Here is a 23,247-nt window from a genome sequence, read left to right as displayed (position 1 = left end):
TCACAGTACTTGCTATCATTATAATCCCATCAGAAAAGTCTGTATGCTGCTGCTGCTGCTGCTAAGTCGCTTCAGTTGTGTCCGACTCTGTCTGATCCCATAGACGGCAGCCCAACAAGCTCCTCTGTCCCTGGGATTCTCCGGGCAAGAATACTAGAGTGGGTTGCCATTTCCTTCTCCAATGCATGAAAGTGAAAAGTGAAAGTGAAGTCGCTCAGTCGTGCCCGACTCTTTGCGACCCCATGGACTATAGCCTACCAGGTTCTTCCAACCATGGGATTCTCCAGGCAATAATACTGGAGTGGATTGCCATTTCCTTCTCCAAAAGTCTGTATAAGTACTAGGAAACTGTTGAGATATGGTGGCAGATACAAGTTTTCCAAAATTCTAATATTCATTTGAATTTTAGCATTGTTGGCAAATGCTATTAGTTTTTTTCCTTGAAGTGACAAGCTCAGTTCACTAATTTTTGGGAAAATGTCTGCCAAATAGCAAATCTGAATAACCAGTCTGCCAGTCATTCTTTTAAGTGAAAATGGTGTTCAATTAAAAAGTGGCTGACAGGTCAATTATACAAGCACTTTTTATTGAGGCAACCACAGTACTTCAGTATGCAGCAGAATTATTTTATCCGTACTTTTTATTTCCTCACGAAAAATCTTAAAAAGATTGAAATCTAACAAAATAAATCAAATTTGGTAAAATTTATATATGTATATGATATAAATAAATTTTGCTGCTTAAGCAAGGGCACTCTTAAGTGAACCTGGATTATTTTTGCCCCCTGCAACACATGTAGTAACATTACTGTTACTATAGCTTAGTGTCATTGCTTTTATTTGTGCCAAAGTGCCAGCAGTTGTATGCTTTTATACCATCAATGTAAAAAAACCCAAGGAGAAAGACAAATAGAGTCAGTTCATCATGAAAATAGTTTTAAACTCAGATCCTATGAAAGCATCTTGGGGATGTGATCTAAGGACCACAGTTTGAGAACTGCTGCACTGAACAATTGCTTTTATGCACTTAAACGTCCAGCTCCCCTTGCCAGGAAATAATTTTTTCCCCAGACACCCATATGGTACCATGGTACCTTTCGGAGGTGCTTTCCTTGATCACTCTGTATAAAATAATACCTCCACTTACCCCCTGCCTCCCATACCCCAACTCCTGGTACTTTTCATTTCCCTCTTTCTCTTTACCCTATTTAATCTTTCCACAGAGAAATTATCACTATTTACTTGATTATTTTCTGTCTCTTCCAACTTGCATATACATTTTTAAGGGCAATCTATTATCTCCACCTACTAGAATTTTCCTTTATACGTGGCAGGTGCTCAATACATCTTAACTGGGTGAATGAATATAACCTATGATTTGATTCTAAGATTCTGGTTTGCTTAGACTTCTTTTTCAGTAGTTCATGTCTTAACTCCCTAGTAGAATAAAAACTCCAAGAACAAGCTAATCTACATTCCACATAGTCCCCCCAAAGATTCTGGCACAGGCCTTGGACATATTATGTGCATTCCCTTCCCCAGGGAATACTTGCAATATTACAACTCTGAGTAATGGCTATTTCCAAAAGACAGCACACATGTGGAATGGTAGACAACTGGCAGAATATTTGACTACTTCTTTCTGGTTTGCAACAATTTCTATTGTAGGAACACATATAAAAATGATGATATCTTGGCTCCCTGGCTCTGGGTTTCCTATCCAAATATATGCTGGGAGTAAAAAAGTCATTCTGATGCTGCTTTCTGGTTGGTTTTAAGCAGAAGGTTCTTGGTTGAACACACAAATCACAAATATATGTTTCAAAAATGAGAAGACTAGGCTCTGGCAGCCAAGATCCTTAAAAATACTCAATTTCTTTGACTTGTATTTCTGGGAACCAACGAGGCTTCCCTGGTGGCTCAGCACTAAAGAATCTGCATGCAAAGCAGGAAACACAGGTTTGATCCCTGGGTCAAGAAGATCCCCTGGGAAAGGAAATGGCAACTCACTCTAGTATTCTTGCCTGGGAAATCTCATGGGCAGAGGAGCCTGGGGGGCTACATATAGTCCATGGTCACTGAAGAGTCAGACATGACTGAGAGACTAAACAACAACAAATCTGAAGCACATGCTTCTTAGAATTGAAACATGCTTAAATATGTTTATCAAAGCATCACTGTAAAAGAATTCTGGAGCACCAAACCAAGGGAATAATTAGGCAAACAACTGCATATCCATTCAACTAAACTATGTAACCACTAAAAATGATGACTATAAAGACTTTGGAATAACAGAACAAGGGAAATGATATAATGTTAAGTGAAAAACAATATAAAATTTAACATATAATTAAGCTGTATTTCAAAGTATTATTTCTAAAGACTAAAAATCAGAATAAAATATACAAATAGCTAACAATGGCAAAGGAGAGGAGGAAGGTGGGAAATTCAGAATAAGTGACTAGGTCCAGTAACAACAAACACTAACCTTCCATGCCTATTTCAATTACTAATCAGATAATATACCTAAAACAGAATCTTAATATATTAAGTGCTGAAGGTAGCTTACATATCTTTTTTTTAGCTTAATCTCTTTTTTTTTTGATAGATGGAGAAACTAGAGATTATAGGAAAAAAATACTTGCTCATGATCTTCCAGGATGTTAATGGCTAAGCTGGAGCTGGAACCATGGACATTTGAACATGATGTGTGATTCTGAGGAAGTTACTTAATTTCTTTGCATTGTTGTTTCTTCATTTGTAAAACAGATAATAGTACTTTCCGAATGTGTTACTGTTATGATTATACAAAATAACATACGATGAGACTACTATGGCACTGGCCACATAGTGACCACAAACATTAGAGCCTCTTTCCTTCTAACTGCTACATGGGAGGCAGAAGAGCAGAATAAAATGGGGAGGATTAGAAAAAGAAAGATAAAGAGGAAAGCAGCCAAGGGGTACCCAAGGCAGAACAATGCTTGAGATCTGTTGGTTGTGTGACTCTGAATCATTGTTTCAGTAGACGACAGTCAATGGGAATCCTGTCCTAAGACCAGAGTGAGCCCACTTGAGTTGATGAAGAGTGTGGACAAGTCAGTGTCTTGCCTCCTTCTCCTCACCTTTTGCTCATCCCTCTCAGGCTAGTAATTAGAATAAAATCATTCTGATGGTCTCCATTTCACAGGGGGTAATTTGGGCAGTATCTGTGACCAGCTGTGATAGGGACCCCACATACTAGCAGCAATTTCTAGCCCTTTAACCTAGTTCAACGAAATGCCTATTTCTTCACATGCTAGTTTTTAATAACTCTGAGAACCTTTAATTCTGGTCCAAACTTGGCAATGTGCAATATGGCTAAGTATAGAAAAGGGAAGTATATATTAATTAGAATAATAGATGCACAGTAATTATTTCAGTCCTTGAAATAAAAGGTTAACTAGAAATCAAGTTAGCCTGTCAGAATCTGGCTCAGAGTACTGTACCTTTAAGGATGGGAGAAACTGTATCTTTCATCACAAATTCACTTGGACAACTAGCCTTCTAGTTTTTTAACTTTGTTGACTGATTTCAGATTAGTTTCCTGGTTTTTATACTACCTAAGCCTAGATCTGGTATTTTCTGCTGATGACACAGTCTATCTCTAACTCTGTATTTATTCTATTTAGTTTATTTTAGTTTGACATCCACAGAGAAGGCGATGGCACCCCACTCCAGTACTCTGGAAAATCCCATGGATGGAGGAGCCTCGTAGGCTGCAGTCCATGGGGTTGCTAAGAGTCGGGCACGACTGAGCGACTTCACTTTCACTTTTCACTTCCATGCACTGGAGAAGGAAATGGCAACCCACTCCAGCATTCTTGCCTGGAGAATCTCAGGGACGGGGGAGCCTGGTGGGCTGCCGTCTATGCGGTCGCACAGAGTCGGACACGACTGAAGCGACTTAGCAGCAGCAGTAGCAGTCTGACATCAAAGTCCATGCATCTCCCAGCATCTCCCCAGCATTTCAGTCTGCTTCCAGTTCAAAGATTCTTTAACACTAAAAGCATAAAAGAATGTGGCTCAAAAAAGAAAATGCCTTTTCCCAGAAAAATTGTCCTCTGAATGTCTCAAATTCATTTCTTTCACTCCAACCACTACCTTAAGTCAGATCCTCATTATCTCTTGCCTTGATCACTGAAATGGCCAACCAACTGGTCTCCTTGCCTCTAATTTACCCTCATCCATCATTACCTCTATCCCTTATCTAACAGGTCATAAAGATCTGTCTAAAAAACAAATATGACCACATCACTCCTCTGATTAAAACCCTTCTATGGTCTCTTCTAACTTTCGGGGTAAAGTCTCTTCTGAACAGGCCCTGCTTATTAATTTACATCATCTGGTTTTAGTTTTCCGACATAAGTTATGTTTTAACTTTCAGAATAATTTTTTCCCCTTAGCTTGTGCCTTGTACATGTTAGTCCACCTGGAATGCCCTTTTCTATGGCATGTCTAGTTGGCTAACCATTCTAGGCATCCTTCAGCAAATGACACAAATTCCAAGAAGCCTTTCCCAATCTTCCCTATTTTTCACCTATTCAATTTGTATGGTATTATTTTGAACTTTATTTCTGGGTAATTCAAATATTTCCTTCTATTTTTGACAGCAATCTTATAAGCACCTGCTTTTGCAATACACAAAACCTTAAACTCACCTTACTTATAATCATACAAAAACATATCTGATAGCTAACCCAAATAAAACTTGATGAGGTGCTGGGTCTCAATTTCTTTATTTGCAAAATAACAGCTTTAGACTATAAAACGATCTATATTTTTGAGAGCTTAGTATATGTTAGATGTTCTAATACGTGAACTCATTTAACTCCTTACAACAATCATGTGAATAGGAACTATTACTGCCTTTAACTTATAAAGAAACTAAGACAGTGTTAAATAACTTGTTCAAAGTCACACAGCTAGCAAATCTCTAAAAAGATCCATTTTGAAACTTTGATGAGAATTCTACGGTTCTAAAAAATACCCAGATCTGACGAAGAGAAAACAGTAGCAAATATGGTAGATATTAATCCAACTATATCAATAATTACTTTGCCCAACAATGGTTTATATGCATCAATTAAAAGATTGCCAAAGTGGATCAAAAAAAAAAAAAATACCCAGATCTAAATAAGATGTAGAAGAAAGTCAAATGAGCAACTGTTTCTACCTTATATTTTATTTATCTATATCTCATGGCAACTCACTCCAGTGTTCTTGCCTGGAGAATCCCAGGCAAGAGAAGGAGCCTGGTGGGCTGCCATCTATGGGGTCGCACAGAGTCGGACACGACTGAAGCAACTTAGCAGCAGTAGCAGCATCTCCTCTAATAAATTATGTTTCCTGCTGTACATGCATTAGAAACTCAGTGAATACTTCTGAATGAGTTTACTGAATTCTCAGTTTTTAGCATCATGTATTTCACTGAAAGCCAGGTGTAGGCCTACAAATATTACTGGGAAAGATAAAAAACTCCAATTTCTCCTCAGTGTTAATGTGGAAAACAAAATTAACACCGTTCTATCAGTCTTGGTGAGGCTGGGGCTTAACTTACAACAAGTTAGTCTAGGCCTCCCTGGTGGTGCTGGTGTAAGGACCCGCCTGCCAGTGCAGGAGACGTAAGAGATGGGTTTGACCCCTGGGTTGGGAAGATCCCCTGGAGGAGGAAATGACAACTTACTCCAGTATTCTGCATGGAGAATCCCATGGCCAGAGGAGCCTGGCAGGCTACGGTCCATAGCGCTGCAGAGAGTCAGAAACGACTGAAGTGACTTAGTGCGTGCATGTGCACGTGCACACACACACGTTAGTCAAGATGAGAATATTATTTTATTTTTGATATGGTTAACATAATTTTGGAAACAAAAACACACATAAACAAATATGAGAAAAAAGAAAAAAAGGTGTGGTGATATGTTGTCACTAAAAGGCACAAGTACTCTAAGCCCCGTCCAAATAGGCTTCTAGGCCATATAAAGCAGAGAGTCGGACTACCAGTTGCTATACCAGCACTGGGAAGAAAGGTCAGGGAAACCAGGATGCACTCAGAATATCCTGGGTGAGGGAGTCCTTGATGGCTTTTCCACTCCCTTTTATTTCCACAAAAGTTAAATTTCTTAGGAATACCTCAATTGGCACAGCTGACTGCACAACTATATATACAGGTGGTTCCACTCTATTATGAATGACTTCTCCTGTGAGAACTATTGTATTTCATTTTCTGTGGCTGAACAGCTGGCAGTAACTAACCTAGAAAACTAACTTCCCTTGTCCAGATGTATAGTAACTAGTTACTGGTGTTTTGCAGAATTTATTTCCCAATCTTGATCTTTCTCACTAGACTCCCAACACACATTCCAAACTCATCCAAACCCCCGGCTGCTGGGGTAAAAAAGGCCCCTGGAGTTTCTGATAGATTCCACTATGCATTTCCAAAATCACAGATGGAAACTCCTTGTATGAGAATCACACTTTGCAATTCTCAAAGAGCCTTAACATTCATTAATTCACTCAATCTTATTCACAATTATCTCAGACTTCTTTACCTAATGGTTATTTCTAAAACTCCTTTGAGGCATGGAGAAGTGAAGTGTGGTGTAACAGAAAGAAAAGGATTTTGAAGTCAGAAACCATTAGGTTCAAATTCTTGCAAATCACTTAACTGCTCTGAGCTATGAGCTATTATGAGGTTTACTTGAGATAAAGTTTGAGGATATGGATATAATAAACACTGCATCTGATATGACCTCCTTAGGTCAGGATTCAGCAGATTTTAGTTCTTATTCCTCTCAGGAAACTTCCTGAGCCTCAGTTTCTTCAAAGGTAAAAGAAACTCATATGCCCCATAGTGGGTTTGTGAGATTCACTGAATAATGTATCAAAGGGTCTGCTGTATCATAGATCTTATATCAATCAGTTCAGTCACTCAGTTGTGTCCGACTCTTTGCGACTCCATGGACTTCACCAACTCCCAGAGTTTGCTCAAACTCAAGTCCATCGAGTCAGTAATGCTATCCAACCATCTCATCCTCTGTCATCCCCTTCTCCTCCTGCCTTCAATCTTTCCCAGCATCAGGGTCTCTTCCAATCAGTCAGTTCTTCACATCATGTGGCCAAAGTATTGGAGTTTCAGCTTCAACATCAGTCCTTCCAATGAATATTCAGGACTGATTTCCTTTAGGATTCACTGGTTTGATTTTCTTGCAGTATGCAAGGAGATGGCTGCAAAGGGACTCTCAAGAGTCTTCTCAAACACCACAGTTCAAAAGCATCAATTCTCTGGCACTCAGCTTTCTTTTTTTTTCTTCTTCTTCCTGTTTATATTTATTTATTTTTTTTTTCTAATTTTATTTTATTTTTAAACTTTACATAATTGTATTAGTTTTGCCAAATATCAAAATGAATCCGCCACAGGTATACATGTGTTCCCCATCCCGAACCCTCCTCCCTCCTCCCTCCCCATACCATCCCTCTGGGCCGTCCCAGTGCACCAGCCCCAAGCATCCAGTATCGTGCATCGAACCTGGACTGGCAACTCGTTTCCTACATGATATTTTACATGTTTCATTGCCATTCTCCCAAATCTTCCCACCCTCTCCCTCTCCCACAGAGTCCATAAGACTGTTCTATACATCAGTGTCTCTTTTGCTGTCTCGTACACCGGGTTATTGTTAGCATCTTTCTAAATTCCATATATATGCGTTAGTATACTGTATTTATGTTTTTCCTTCTGGCTTACTTCACTCTGTATAATAGGCTCCAGTTTCATCCACCTCATCAGAACTGATTCAAATGTATTCTTTTTAATGGCTGAGTAATACTCCATTGTGTATATGTACCACTGCTTTCTTATCCATTCATCTGCTGATGGGCATCTAGGTTGCTTCCATGTCTTGGCTATTATAAACAGTGCTGCGATGAACATTGGGGTACACGTGTCTCTTTCCCTTCTGGTTTCCTCAGTGTGTATGCCCAGCAGTGGGGTTGCTGGATCATAAGGCAGTTCTATTTCCAGTTTTTTAAGGAATCTCCACACTGTTCTCCATAGTGGCTGTACTAGTTTGCATTCCCACCAACAGTGTAAGAGGGTTCCCTTTTCTCCACACCCTCTCCAGCATTTATTATTTGTAGACTTTTGGATCGCAGCCATTCTGACTGGTGTGAAATGGTACCTCATAGTGGTTTTGATTTGCATTTCTCTGATAATGAGTGATGTTGAGCATCTTTTCATGTGTTTGTTAGCCATCCGTATGTCTTCTTTGGAGAAATGTCTATTTAGTTCTTTGGCCCATTTTTTGATTGGGTCGTTTATTTTTCTGGAGTTGAGCTGTAGGAGTTGCTTGTATATTTTTGAGATTAGTTGTTTGTCAGTTGCTTCATTTGCTATTATTTTCTCCCATTCTGAAGGCTGTCTTTTCACCTTGCTAATAGTTTCCTTTGATGTGCAGAAGCTTTTAAGGTTAATTAGGTCCCATTTGTTTATTTTTGCTTTTATTTCCAATATTCTGGGAGGTGGGTCATAGAGGATCCTGCTGTGATGTATGTCGGAGAGTGTTTTGCCTATGTTCTCCTCTAGGAGTTTTATAGTTTCTGGTCTTACGTTTAGATCTTTAATCCATTCAGCTTTCTTTATAGTCCAACTCTCACATCCAAACATGACTACTGGAAAAACCAAAGCTTTAACTAGACAGACCTTTGTTGGCAAAGTAATGTCTCTGCTTTTTAATATGCTGTCTAGGTTGGTCAGAGCTTTTCTTCCAAGGAGCAAGTGTCTTTTAATTTCATGGCTGCAGTCACCATCTGCAGTGATTTTGGAGTCCCCCAAAATAAAGTCTGTCACTGTTTCCATTGTTTCTCCATCTATTTGCTATGAAGTGATGGGACTGGATGCCATGATATTAGCTTTCTGAATGTTGAGTTTTAAGCCAGCTTTTTCACTCTCCTCTTTCACTTTCATCAAGAGTTCTCCTTCACTTTCTTCCATAAGGGTAGTGTCATCTGCATATCTGAGGTTATTGATATTTCTCCTGGCAATCTTGATTCCAGCTTGTGCTTTATCCAGCCTGGCATTTTGCATGATGTACTCCTGTATGGGTTTGGTAAATGTTAACTTCCTTTCCTATGAAAATGGTTGCTCATTGAACATCCTTCTAAACAACATTATGGGCTTCCCAGATGGCTGAGTGGTAAAGAATCCACCTGCCAATGCAGGAGCCGCAGGAGACTTGGGTTCAATCCTTGGGTTGGGAAAATCCCTTGGAGGAGGAAACGGCAGCCCACTCCAATATTCTTGCCAGGATAATTCCATGGGCCTGATGGTATCACAAACAGTCAGACACGACTGAGCAACTGACCACGCGTGCAAACAACATTATAAAACAAAATTAATTTAATACAATACTAAATATCAGATACAAAAAAGGTTACATATATTTTGTGACCTATAGTCTTTGTTTTGTAGAAAATTTAGAATTGAGGTTATGATTTAAATCCAATGCTTTTAAATTTTGTTTTATATTGGATTGCAGTGGATCAGGTGTACAGCAAAGCAATTCAGGCATACATAGACACATATCCACTCTATTTCAGATTCCTTCCCCATTTAGGTTATTAAAGAATACTGAGTAGAGTTCTCTGTGCTTTACAGTACGTGTAACCTACATTGTTTGGAACTTTCATGGGAAGGTCCAAATAATTCTGAATCTATAGTTGTTGTTCAGTCACTAAGTCATGTCTGACCCTTTGTGACCCAATGAACTGCAGCACACCAGGCTTCCCTGTCTGTTACTATCTCTCAGAGTTTGCTCAAACTCATGTCCCGTGAGTTTGTGATGCTATCAAACCATTTCATCCTCTGTCACCCCCTTCTTTTTCCAATGAGTCAGCTCTTTGCATCAGGTGGCCAAAGTATTGGAGCTTCAGCATCAGTCCTTCCAATGAATATTCAGGGTTGATTTCCTTTAGGATTGACTGGTTTGATTTCCACGCTGTCCAAGGGACTCCCAAAAGTATTCTCCAGCACCCCAGTTCGAAAGCATCAATTCTTCAGTGCTCAGCCTTCTTTGTGGTCCAACTCTCGCATCTGTACATGACTGTTGGAAAAACCATAGCTTTTGCTATATGGACCTTTGTCAGAAAAGTCTACAGTATACTCTGAATTTTAAATCTACAGTATACTCTGAATTTTAAATCTACAGTATACTCTGAATATTGGCCATGTGTACATGACTGAATTCAATTCTAGGGCAGGATTCCGTGTTTCTACAGAGCAGATATTATATCTTCCTTACTGATTTGAATCAAGAAAAGTTATCATGGAGAAAAAAGAGGAATTCTCCTATTTGATGAAAACTTTTACTGAGGAAAATACTTGGTTTATTACAACTTGGGTACTGTGATAAAAGATAAGTGTAAAAGCACTTTCTAAATCTTGTGAATTACCACTGTATCCCTCAGTCTTAAAAAAAAAAGATCAGAAAACCCCCTTACCTAACATGACCATTATGTCCTGAAGTTTGATTCAATTTGTGCTGAGACTCAATAAGGGGTTAATTAAACATCTACTGTGACCATTTGAGAATATAAAAATTTAAAAAGTGCAATCCCTTATTTTCAACTCTTCAACAAGTTAGGTCACAGTATAGTTACTTTTTAAGGGAAGCTAGAGTGCCACTCTATTCTGCACTAGCTGGACCATTCCCAACATTGGAGCTTATTCTTAAGAACAACATCAACCAAAACGGATCAAGAAGAGAGTTCAAGCTGATGAGGGCCTTAGAAACTATCTAATTTCAGAAATATATGAGGAAAAAAAAGACCTTGAGGAACAAGAGTATCAAGAGTGCTCTGAAAAGGTTTAAAGTAAAACAAGAAACAAAATTAGAGCCAAATGACAGACACTGGGGGAAAGCAGATTTCAGCTCAAAATTAAAAAGAACACTTTTACCCATTAAAGCTATCATAAATGGAAGGAATGTGCTCCTTTGGGAGGGTACAATCTCCCTGTCTTTGGAAGAATTCTAGTAAGGGATATATGAGTATTTACAGAATATGCTCTCAAGGAGCATCCTGAATTAGGTGGGACATTGAATTTGAGGACTTCTGAGGTTTCCTCTAAGCCTGAGATTCTAGGATCCTATGACTTTTTACATTCCCGACATCTCATATTTCATAGTAAGGTAACAAACTGTATCTTAACCAAAGTCACTTCTAGATAGGTGATAATATGGTCAAGAGTGACTCTGAATTCTTTACATATTGGAAAGATGTTGAGCTCACATTAGTGGATACAAGTTTTCCAAGATCCTAATATTTACTTGTAAGTTTATAATTTTACAGGTTGTCCTTCTTGAAGTGACCTTCTCACTTAATTTTGGAGAAAGTGTCTGCCAAACAGTCAAGTCAGTTGTTCCGTTAAATAAAGATGATGTTCCATGAAAAAAGTAGCTACTTCAGTTTGCAACTCTAACAGTCACATAAGTGCCTCACTTCTTCCTGGGACAACATTATATTTGATTATTTTAAGGATGGAGAAACTGAACTCACGAGGTTAAAAGACTTGTCAAAGGACACACAGTTAAAGCTAGGATTTGAACCTAGATCTTTCGGTCTCCAAAGTCCATACTCTTTTCACTAACTTCGGACTTCTATGTCTCCAATAATCCGCAGTTAGAGGATTCTTAACTGCCTCCAGAGAATTCATTACCAGATTTTTCCTCTTTACAGCAACAAAACAGCATATGTAATTGGAAACTGATTCATAAGTCCAGCTTGTGTGTGTGTGTGTGCATGCACGCGTGCATGTGGGTCCACATGACACAGAACATGAACAATGGAAAAGAAAAAAAACGGGGAAATCCATTTGGTTTATCAGTTTCCTGGACTGGGATCGTGTTTTCATTCACAGCAGCGTATCACTGGCCTTGGCATAGTAATTTAGAGGATGTGTTCCTTCTTAGGTTTGCTCAACTTGGCTGGGTTCAGCTATATACTGCCAGCTGGGCTGATGCCAAGGCTGAAACTCCACTGCTCCAAATTCCAGTTCACATAAAAAAGCATGGGTTGCCTCCTGCTCCTATCCAGCTGAGTTAACACGTTCAGTTCCCCACATCTAGCTCTTTCTCTCCCTCCTGATTCTTATTCCCACAGCATGAATAAAGGACTTCTGAAACCAAAAAGACATTTAACATTTCCCTAAGGCCTTCTCCGATGGATAAATCTGTGGAGAGTAGGAAGAACAGAAGGAAGATAAAATTACCCACGATATGCCCAGAGCCAACCTCAAAAGCCTTACATTACTGAGACTCAAAGCAGTGTCTGGGGCAACAGGTAAGAGGATTCAGGAACAATTTCAGCAAGTGGAGAGCTATATTCTCAGAAGATGGTCCGCTAATGTGTCTGGTCAAGTCTAAGCTGCTTAAAGAGGCGACATAAAAGTACACTGCGATGAAGCACCTGCCGGTCAGCCATGTAGTCAAATGAACACACTCCACCTTTTCTTAGCAGAGGACAATTTAAAAAACTTACAGTCAAACTCCTGCCTTCCTGCCATATCACCCTCATAATCTCCTGTTTTTCTTTGCTCCATTTAAGAGTTTGCCCAGTTTTCCTCATCTTCCTGATATATTAGGTTGGCCAAAAAGTTCGTTCAACTTGAACCAATTTTTTGGCCAACCTAATACATGAAAGTTTATATTTTGTTTGTCTCCTAGTAAGTCGTTACTGAGATTCAGAAAATCTCATTTGTAATTGTAGTATTTCCTCAAAAATTAAGGGGGAAAATGTAAAATACAGAGTTTATATTACTGGTTTTCAATATGACTTTACTAACCACCTACACTTATCATGGCAAATAGATGGGGAAAATGTGGAAACAGATTGGATTTCATTTTCCTGGGCTCCAAAATCACTGCGTATGGTGAGTGCAGCCACGAAATTAAAAGACACTTGCTCCTTGGAGGAATAGCTATGTCAAACCTAGATAGTGTTTTAAAAGGCTGAGACATCACTTTTTCAACAAAGGTCCATATAGTCAAAGCTATGGTTTTTCCAACCTAGACAGCATATTAAAAAGCAGAGACATTACTTTGTAAACAAAGGTCCATCTCGTCAAGGCTATGGTTTTTCCAGTAGTCAGGTATGGATGTGAGAGTTGGACTATAAAGAAAGCTGAGTGCCGAAGAATTGATGCTTTTGAACTGTGGTGTTGGAGAAGACTCTTGAAGAGTCCCTTGGACTGCAAGGAGATCCAACTAGTCCAACCTAAAGAAAATCAGTCCTGGGTGTTCACTGGAAAGACTGAAGTTGAAGCTGAAACTCCAATACTTTGGCCACCTCATGTAAAGAAGTGACTCATTTGAAAAGACCGTGATGCCGGGAAAGATTGAGGGCAGGAGGAGAAGGGGACAACAGAGGATAAGATGGTTGGATGGCATCACCGACTCAATGGACATGGGTTTGGGTAGACTCCGGGGGTTGGTGATGGACTGGGAAGTCTGGCGTGCTGCAGTTCATGGGGTTGCAAAAAGTTGGACATGACTGAGCGACCGAACTGGAATAGTTTCTCCAGTAGTCATGTATGGATGTGAGATTTGGACCATAAAGAAGGCTGAGCACGAAAGAATTGACACTTTCAAACTGTGGTGCTGGAGAAGACTCTTGAGAGTCCCTTGGACAGCAAGGAGATCAAACCAGTCAATCCTAAAGGAAATCAACCCTGAGTATTCATTGGAAGGACTGATGCTGAAGTTGAAGCTCTGATACTTTGGCCACCTGATGCGAAGAGCTGACTCACTGGAAAAGACCCTGATGCTGGAAAAAATTGAGGGCAAGAGAAGTGGGTAACAGAGGATGAGATGGTTGGATGGCATCACTGACTCAAAGGACATGAATTTGAGGAAACTCAGGGAGAAAGTGATGGATAGAGAAGCCTGGTATGCTGCAGTTCATGGGGTCACAAAGAGTTGGACAAGACTTAGTGACTGAATGACAACAATTAACAACACATTTAAAACAGGGAATTTTCCAAGTTGATATATATTGATGCTGGCACAGTAGGTGTTAACAAAACCTTGTCAGAGAAAACTACATGGATCCACGTATTTTCAAGAAAACAGCAGGTGTGGTCAAATTTATGAACTGCCTAAATCACATCTCACTATTTCCAGGAGTTTGAGAGATGCCAGTTGTTTCATTATACATGCCAGAAAATTGCTACCCCTCTCAGGCATCTGTGGTTGGTGAAGGCAGGAGAGAGAACTGAGCAGGGCCAAGAGCCAGCTTAAGGAAGCCGGAAGAGAGATATGGGGCTTTTCTGTCCCTTGAGCAGATATAATTAGGAGCAGTGAGAGAACCCAGATTCCCTACTTCATAATGTAATGCCACTCATTTAATTTCCTCATATTCCCATTTCTACTTATGTACCATCAGCATACAATCAAGAGAAAAGCAGTTATGGGAGCATTAGTTCACTGTACAAACCTCATCTCATAAATATATTTATTTTTCCTGACCAAAATACAGCACTTAAGTGTCTCTGTGTGCAGTTCCCTTTCCTTGGGATGTCTAGACATCTAAATTCAGATATAACTAACAGACGTTGGGCATCTACTCTGTGCTACATGCATTTGCACACCCATTTTCTCATTTCAACCACTGAATCAACCTGGGAGGTAGGTACTTCTTTACAATCTTCACTGAGCCTAACACTGCTAAGATTGGAAAAAAAGTGAAAGTGTTAGTTGCTCAGTTGTGTTCAACGCTTTGAGACCCTATGGTCTGTAGACTCCTAGGCTCTTCTAATTCATGTCCATGGAATTCTCCAGGCAAGAATACTGGAGTAGGCAGCCATTCCCTTCTTTAGGGCATCTTCCCAATCCAGGGTTCGAACTCAGGTTGCCTGCACTGCAGGCAGATTCTTTACCATCTGAGATACGAGGGAAGATGGGGCTGTACTACAACTATTGTGTAGATGGATGAATAAAGGCCAGAGTTTCTAGATGCAATTAAAGTACAACACCAAAGCTGGAATAATGACAAAGATATTGTGTGTGTGTGTGTGTGTGTGTGTGTGTGTAGGGAGGAATCGGTATATTCAACAAAGGCAAAGCTCGGAACTAGTTATGTCTGAGAGGGAAAAAGGGAAAACTGCCAAATAGCCAAGCGGCGGTCCTCAGTAAGGGCACTGAAGATTTGATTCACTTATTAATTAACAGGCTCATGCCTTTTCTGACAGGGCTACTGAACACACGTTCTCAGGAGACAGGAAGAATATACCGATTGCTTGAAGCTTCCTGTAAAGAGGACATTCTCCTGTTTGTTGTGGCTTAGTAGAAAAAGAATTTGGGTGGAAAGGCAGGGGGTATTCCAGGTGTAAAGGTGTTAAGTGTGTTTTGTGATAGAGAGGTGAGTGAACATGAGTTCAAAGATATCCCTTTCTGGAGATGAGAGCCCTTTGTCACTCTTATTTTTGGCCACAAGTTTCCAAGACTTAAAACGGAACAATAGTTTAAATAAATTTTAATCTGCTTTTAAAATTATAGTAGCCCTCTCACTTTTGTACCTCAGTGAATAATGGCTTTAGATGATGGTGAACAGAAATGAAATCAGAAAATATAGCATGATTTATTTCACTCAATAAGTATTACTGAATAACTAGTATGGGCCAAGTGCTGGGGATATAAAGATGAAGTTAATAAATTGGTCCCACTTAACAAGGACTCCAAGTAGACATGAACCCTAACCTTCTAGACAGGGTAGAAAGAATTATGTTCATACTAAAAAACTAGCATTATTTTACAGGCTGCAGGGATAACTTTGTTAAATAAATAAAATAGTTGTGATAGGTGTTGAAATAAACTATAAGAACTTACATTTCAGCTTCTTTATTCAAAGACTATCCCCTCACCTCATGTTATCTTCTCACCACTCTCCACTGGCCTGGGAGTGTAAGTACACACTCACAAAACTATACACTCTAAAGGCAGGATTCCTACAAATTTATCCAATGACTAGCCCCTAGTCATGACAATATTTAAACCTGAATGAATGGCTGGCTGAAGAAAATCAGGCCATTAGCTGACCAATGGCCTCAGTTGTGTTATTCTTGCCTCTGCTTAGTTTTTCCCTGCACAGTTTAGGATTCCAATTTAACCAATTCTCTCTTTCTGACCCAGAATTCCAAAGTTATTACAGTATAGTTTCCTATGTAGTTTTACAACAGAAAGAGAACATCCATCCATAAAGTATGGGACACACTTTTAAATGTTACACAGAGGAAAAAAGGAAGAGGTATTCTGAAAGTTTTGTTTTTAAGTATCAAATTCTTACTCTCCAGGTCAGAGGAATACTCCTGTGGCACCTTAGGCACAGCACTAAACCAGATTTTGAAATGTTCTCCTTGTGTGATGCCACAGGTAGAAAGGGTAGACCGAAAGGGTAAAGGAGGACTGGTTGACCATTTACTCCAACTGGTGTGCTCGAGGGCCACACTTTTATTGGACCCGCATATCTGCATCAGCAGAGAGAGCAGCCAGACCAAGCTTACACTATATGAAGCACAAGAGACGGGTGTACAGTCCAGAATAATAATATACAATAAAATATATAATAAAAATATAAACATGAAGTAGCTGGGATCCCATTATATAGGAAGCTAAGCTATAATCTGAAACTGTCTTGCCCACCTGCAGTCAGAACAAAGGAGGGGAGTTAATTAGATTATTAAGTGCCTAATTAACATTATAGTCACACCAAGTGGACTGAGCTCTTTATTTGGTTTTTTAATTTTAAAAAGTAAAGTTTACCTCTGTTTTCTTCTAAGTCAGATACAAAAAGAGTGATCAGCTGAAAAAAAAAAAAAAAGCTTCTGCTTTTTATAACCAGTACCCTGGATTAGCTGCAAGCTTAGCATTTGAAGCCCATCAGAAGTGGCTTGGCCCAGGAGTTTAGGACCTAAAAAGGTTTACTACTGGCTTTGCAAAGGAGAAACAGCTAGCATGAAGGATCCCCTTAGAGAGGCAGAGCCCTGTGTGGCTGGGGTACAGAGGTAGGCAGGGGTGAGATGAGCATCTGGGATCAAGTAGAAGATAGTCAAAGAAGTCATCTTTTACTCTCTGTCAAGGCCAGGAGCCTGCACAGTACACAGGGGCACAGGATGCTCAAGGATCACCTAGTTCAATCTCTTGCTTTAGGAATGACTTGCTCCAAGACAAAACAAATTTGTGTCCAGCTGGGACTAGACTTCCGTTCAATTCTCTGATGTTACACTACACTGCTTATGCCAAAACCCAAGGTCTCAAATGAAGTTTTGAAGAGAGCCCAAAGGAGAATGGGAGAGTACAGGGGAAGACTGTGAAGATGATATGGCTAAAGTGATGGCCTTGATAGCGGACCTTACTAAAAATCTCCATGGCTTCTCCCTCTAGACTCAGAGATCAACAGAACTAAGTCACTTAATCCTTTGAACTTTGCTTTTCTTATAAATAGAATGTATCTGACTGTAACACCGAGTTCAAAGTTAGCAAAAGATACAAAGAAATAATGTGTGTAAAAGAACATTAAACGAATATCGGTATTTTTCCTGCTCACTGTGGGCAAGAAACAATTGTATAGTACCTGAATTTTTTAACATTTGCACACTGATGACGAGAAGGTAGAAAAGAAAGAGGAGATAGGATGATTAGAAAGAGAACAGGCTTACACATAGAGAACATCTTGTTTTGTGAAATGAATTGAGTAATCACATTTTTTCCAAGTTGTATCACTTGTTTCTCAGCCAGGACACTGAATGGCCCAAGTTCTGCTATTACTAAAAGCTGCATTATAAAATTAACTGAGGGTATGAGGTGGGGGAGGAGAGAGTTGTTGGAGTAAACAATCCAGCTGCTGGGATAAGGACTGAAGGTCCTTATCTGGAAATGCCAACTGGAATAACCTCCTACCTTCTGAGCTGGTCCTTCTGGTCATCTATTAAAAATCTAAAATCCCCAGAGACACACTGAAGGGAAGGAAAAGAGCCAGCAAACACTCTGGAATCATCAGCCACACGGTGTGCCATATTTCTTATCAGCATGATGTGCAGTCAGAAAAAAAATGTGAGTCCAGAAGACTCTCCTGCTCCTCTGGCTTTTGAGAATCGCCCAATTGCTCTAGGAGACTTACCAGTCAAAATAGCAGAGTTACTCTAACCAAGGAAGTAAGAAACTCAGCCTACTAACTAAATTTGGCTGGGAGCACCAACGCTTATCCTGTTTTAGTCTTAAGTAAGCAAAAATGACTCCACTGTTGCTCTCAAGACACTCCCTTTCCTGCTATTTCCACAGAGATATTATCTCACAGACTCCGTAGAGGGAGGGCAATGGATGTCTCACACTGACCCCACATTTGTTTCTTGGAGCATTTAGAGGAGTAGCACTTTTCCAAGGCAGAAAGTCTGTCTTCTCTCCTCCATGCTGCCGCCATCTCAAGTTCTCTCCACTCAGTGCCACTAACCTAATCCAAGCAACCCTATATTTTCCTTGTCCACAGTCACCATGATACAACCCATTTTCTATCAACCAGCCCAAATGAGGTCTTAAATAACAGCTTTATTGATGTGTACTTTACATACCATAAAATTCACCTTTTAAAGTGCATAATTCATTGTTTTTAGCAAACTCAGAGTTGTGGGACTATCATCCCTGACTTTAGAACATATTCATCATCCCTAAAAGAAATCCCCATTAGCAGTCACTTTCCATTTCCTCTTCTTCCAAAGCCCCTCAGATCAGATCAGTCGCTCAGTCGTGTCCGACTCTTTGCGACCCCATAAACCACTATTTTGTCTCTTGGTTTTGCCTATTCTGGACATTTCATATAACTGCAATTATACAACGTGTGGTCTTTAGTGATTGGCTTTTTCACTTAGCATAACGTTTTTAAGGTACATTTTATGTTGTAGCACAAACCAGTACTTCATTCTTTTTTTTATTGCCAATAAATAAATAATTTATTTCATGTGAATATAACACATTGTATTCATCTTGTCATCAGATGGACAGTTGGGCTATTTCAATTTTTTGGTCATTATGAATAATGCTGCCATGAAGTTACAGTTACATTTTTGTGTGGACATATGATTTCCATTCTCTTGGGTATGTACCTACAAGCAGACGTGCTAGGTCACGGATAACTCTATGTTTAACATTTTGAGAAACTTCCAAACTGTTTTCAAAGTGGCTGCAGCAGTTTAGAATCTCACCAGAAACATATGAGAGTTACAATTTCTCTACATTCTCACCAACACTTATTACTGTCTGTCTTTAGATTATATCTATACCCATGTGGCTTGGATTTGCATTTCCTAAAGGTCCGTCTAGTCAAGGCTATGGTTTTTCCAGTGGTCATGTATGGATGTGAGAGTTGGACTGTGAAGAAGGCTGAGCACCCAAGAATTGATGCTTTTGAACTGTGGTGTTGAAGAAGACTCTTGAGAGTCCCATGGACTGCAAGGAGATCCAACCAGTCCATTCTAAAGGAGATCAGCCCTGGGATTTCTTTGGAAGGAATGATGCTAAAGTTGAAACTCCAGTACTTTGGCCACCTCATGCGAAGAGTTGACTCATTGGAAAAGACTCTGATGCTGGGAGGGATTGGGGGCAGGAGAAAAAGGGGACAACAGAGGATGAGATGGCTGGATGGCATCACCAACTCGATGGACGTGGGTTTGGGTGAACTCCGGGAGTTGGTGATGGACAGGGAGGCCTGGTGTGCTGTGATTCATGGGGTTGCAAAGAGCTGGACACGACTGAATGACTGAACTGAACTGAAGTGAACTGAATGACTACTGATGTTGAGCATCTTTTCAAGTGCTTACTGACCTTTTGTATATTTCCTTAGGAGAAATGTTTAAGTTCTTTGCTCATCTTCTCAACTGGGTTATTTATCTTTTTTATTGTTGAGTCATACATGCTCTTTTGTATTCTTGGACACAAGTGCAAGTGATTTTTTTTTTTTTAAGTAAATCAGATTTTGTTACTCCTTCTGCTAATTCCCCATTATGTTTAGAATAAAATCCAAATTCTCACTCTGGCTTATAAGGTCCTACATGATTGTGCCACTTTCCCCCTCCCACGGTCCACTGTAGTCAGAGCAGTATTCTTTCTGCCCTTGAAACATAATAAACTCATTCATGTCTCAATACCATTGTAAGTATGTCACATCTGCCTGCTTGGAATTCTCTTTCCTTGCATGGCTTCTTTTTGTCATCAAATTAAAATATCAATCATCTTTTTGGACAATTTTTCCTAAAAAGAAAGTGTATCTGAAAAGCTCCCTCTCCACAAAAAGGAACAGTGAACTTTTGGGGATGATGGATATGTTCATTATCTTGATTAAGGTAATGGTTTCATGGATATATATATATATATATATGTCAAAACTTTTCAAACTGTATACTTTAAATATGTGCAACTTATTTTACTTCAATTATATTCAATAAAGCTGTTACACAAATCCTTTCACAGTTACTATTTTATTATACTTTATTTCCTTAGGAAAAATTGTTTATCTGAAATCATCTTGTTTATTTCTTGATTTAAATGTATATTGACTATCTCATCCCTCTAAAATTAAAGTGTCATGAGGGCACTTGATGAATGCTTTTCATCTGTGTAGCTACTGTATCCTCAGTTTGGCTCACAATTAGGTACTACAGAAATATTTGGCTAATTGAATGAATGAATCTGATAGAGGTTTAGAAATGAAACCCACAGACAACAGGAAGGGTGACTTTCTATTCTCTCAGATTTACCAGTACTTTTAGGAATGAGATTCTTACTATTTATTTTTATTACTCTTACTTATTTCTTACTCTTTATTAAGAGCTACCTCAAACTTTATCCTGGATGTTCTCCAACATTACGATCATCAGAAATATTGACTGTTAACTACTCTGTGGTACTATTCTAGTATTTTATGTATATTTGCCCATTAGTAGCAGTTATTTTAATAATAAGAGTATTATAATAATATATCATATTACATAGTAATTATAATAAATACTAATAATTATGTTAATATAGAAAAACAGCAGCAGTAATACAATAAAAACACTTGTTTAGCATTTGGTGTTTGCTAGACATTATGTAAACATTTTGCCCAGGTAATCTCATTTATAAAGTAGGTATTCTTTTACAGATGAGGAATTTTGAGGTTTAGAGAGGTCAACTAACTGACCAAAAAGCCACACAGCTGGGAAAAGGCAGAGATGGACTTCAAATCTAAGTCTATCTAACATCTAAGCCCATGGTTTTTCCACTAAACTACAGAGCTGGTTAAGTATTTTTATGTAATATAATGTTACTCCAGCTCAAATACAAAGTTGGGATGTACACCTCAAGAATGATACTATTCAAACTCTGGAACAGTCCAGGAATAAGAGTAAGAGAGATGAGAAGCTAGTTGCCTGAGAATAAACCAAGCTATCTGAGCAAGGAAATTGTACTTTATGCCAAACTCCATGTCTATCCTCAGGTGATGTTTAAATTCTTTCTGTTTCTGACTACTCTTGACTAGATGTTGGTTTTTTACCCTAGTTGCTGGCCCCTGATCCTCCTTTGCATGTGAGTGAGGTTTACTGGTGAAGGTATGCTGACCATGGGAGATCTAGGTAAGCTCCCTTAGCAACTTGGGTTCCGACTTTACAAGCCTTTACCTTTAGTGCCAGGTGGCTGCAGGTTGTCTCCAGTTAAGGAACACCAGCCCACAGGGAAGATGTCACGGGAGTCGAAGCGGCACCAGTAGTCAAAGGCCCCTCGCCACCCATCGAAAGTGACAAGCACCTCTGAGCCCCGCACTTCCCCAATAGTGGCTGGGCAAATGAAATGAGGGTTCTTCCTGTCCACAGCTTCTAGCTTCATTCCCATTTTGAAGAAGTTGTGAGAAGGTGACGGTGGTTCCTAGATGAGAGACAAGAGATATAGACCTAGACACAAAGAGAGAGGCTAGGTATGCCAAGAAACTGGTACTTCATTTGGATGATTAGAAAGTGCTATATAAGATTTACAATGGAACTTTAGACTTTCCTTTAAATGAACTTCAAAGTATACCAAAGTATTACTTTGTTAATTCTAATATTTTGACATCTTTGTTTCAGGTCTTTTTTTTTTTTTTCAAGAAATAAAAGGTAACAGACAAGGCTGAATCCTCCTTTGTGCCCTTCTCCATGAGTATTTTTATACTTTACTATTTGTGTGTGTGTGTGTGTGTATATATATGTAATTTGCACACTTTAAAATTTTATATAAATAGTATTATAGTGAACATATCATTCTACAACTTGCTTTTTTTGTTCAACACTATGTTTTTGAAATGTACCCATGATGTAAATTTAGCTCTAGTTTAACTGCTAATAGTACTCCATTATATCACAATTTATTTCCTCTCTTTTGACAGACATGCAATGTTGTTTTGAATTGTTTACTATTTCAAAAGAGTTTTCACAGCCATTCTTACAGTTGTTTCTTTTTTCATATGTGGGACGATTTTTTTCAGTATGTATACCTAAGAGTAGAACTGTTGGGTTATAGGATGGATATATGGGCTTCCCTGATGGCTCAGATGATAGAGAATCTGCCTATGATGCAGGAGACCCAGGTTCAATCCCTGGGTTGGGAAGATCCCCTGGAGAAGGGAATGGCTACCCACTCTAGTATTCTTGCCTGAAGAATTCATCTTCCACTTTATTAAATATTGTTAAACTGCCCTCCAAAACAGCTGTAAAACTGTGAACTCTCTCCAGTAGTGTAGCTAGTTTTGGGGTGCTGATTTGCAATGCAGTTGCATAGAGTTCCCAAAAGCTGTTGTATACTCTGTTACCCTTTGTCTTACTGTCTGATCCTGTACCAATAACACAGTCTTATTAAATGGGTATCTGGAAGAAAAAGTCCCTCTACTTTGTTATTGCTCACTATTGTTTTGGCTATTCTTTCTCCTCGATCTTTCATACGAAATAGATGGGGAAACAGTGTCAGACTTTATTTTTTGGGGCTCCAAAATCACTGCAGATGGTGACTGCAGCCATGAAATTAAAAGACGCTTACTCCTTGGAAGGAAAGTTATGACCAACCTAGATAGCATATTCAAAAGCAGAGACATTACTTTGCCAACAAAGGTCCATCTAGTCAAGGCTATGGTTTTTCCTGTGGTCATGTATGGATGTGAGAGT

At 39.2% G+C, this 23,247-nt stretch overlaps 1 protein-coding gene across 11 annotated transcripts in view; it reads right to left on the bottom strand.

Annotated features, from left to right (window-relative positions):
• SCMH1 (Scm polycomb group protein homolog 1) overlaps positions 1 to 23,247 on the bottom strand; it is a 224,371-nt gene that overhangs the window by 71,587 nt on the left and 129,537 nt on the right. For all 11 annotated transcript variants that reach the window (XM_061412328.1, XM_061412331.1, XM_061412333.1 and 8 more), the window contains one exon: positions 21,736 to 21,979. In XM_061412328.1, the coding sequence (XP_061268312.1) occupies positions 21,736 to 21,979 (244 nt within the window). The remainder of the gene's footprint in view (positions 1 to 21,735; positions 21,980 to 23,247) is intronic.

Source organism: Bos javanicus, chromosome 3 (assembly GCF_032452875.1).
Source record: "Bos javanicus breed banteng chromosome 3, ARS-OSU_banteng_1.0, whole genome shotgun sequence".
NCBI classification, from domain to species: domain Eukaryota; kingdom Metazoa; phylum Chordata; class Mammalia; order Artiodactyla; family Bovidae; genus Bos; species Bos javanicus.
This window is presented reverse-complemented; position numbering and strand designations above follow the sequence as displayed.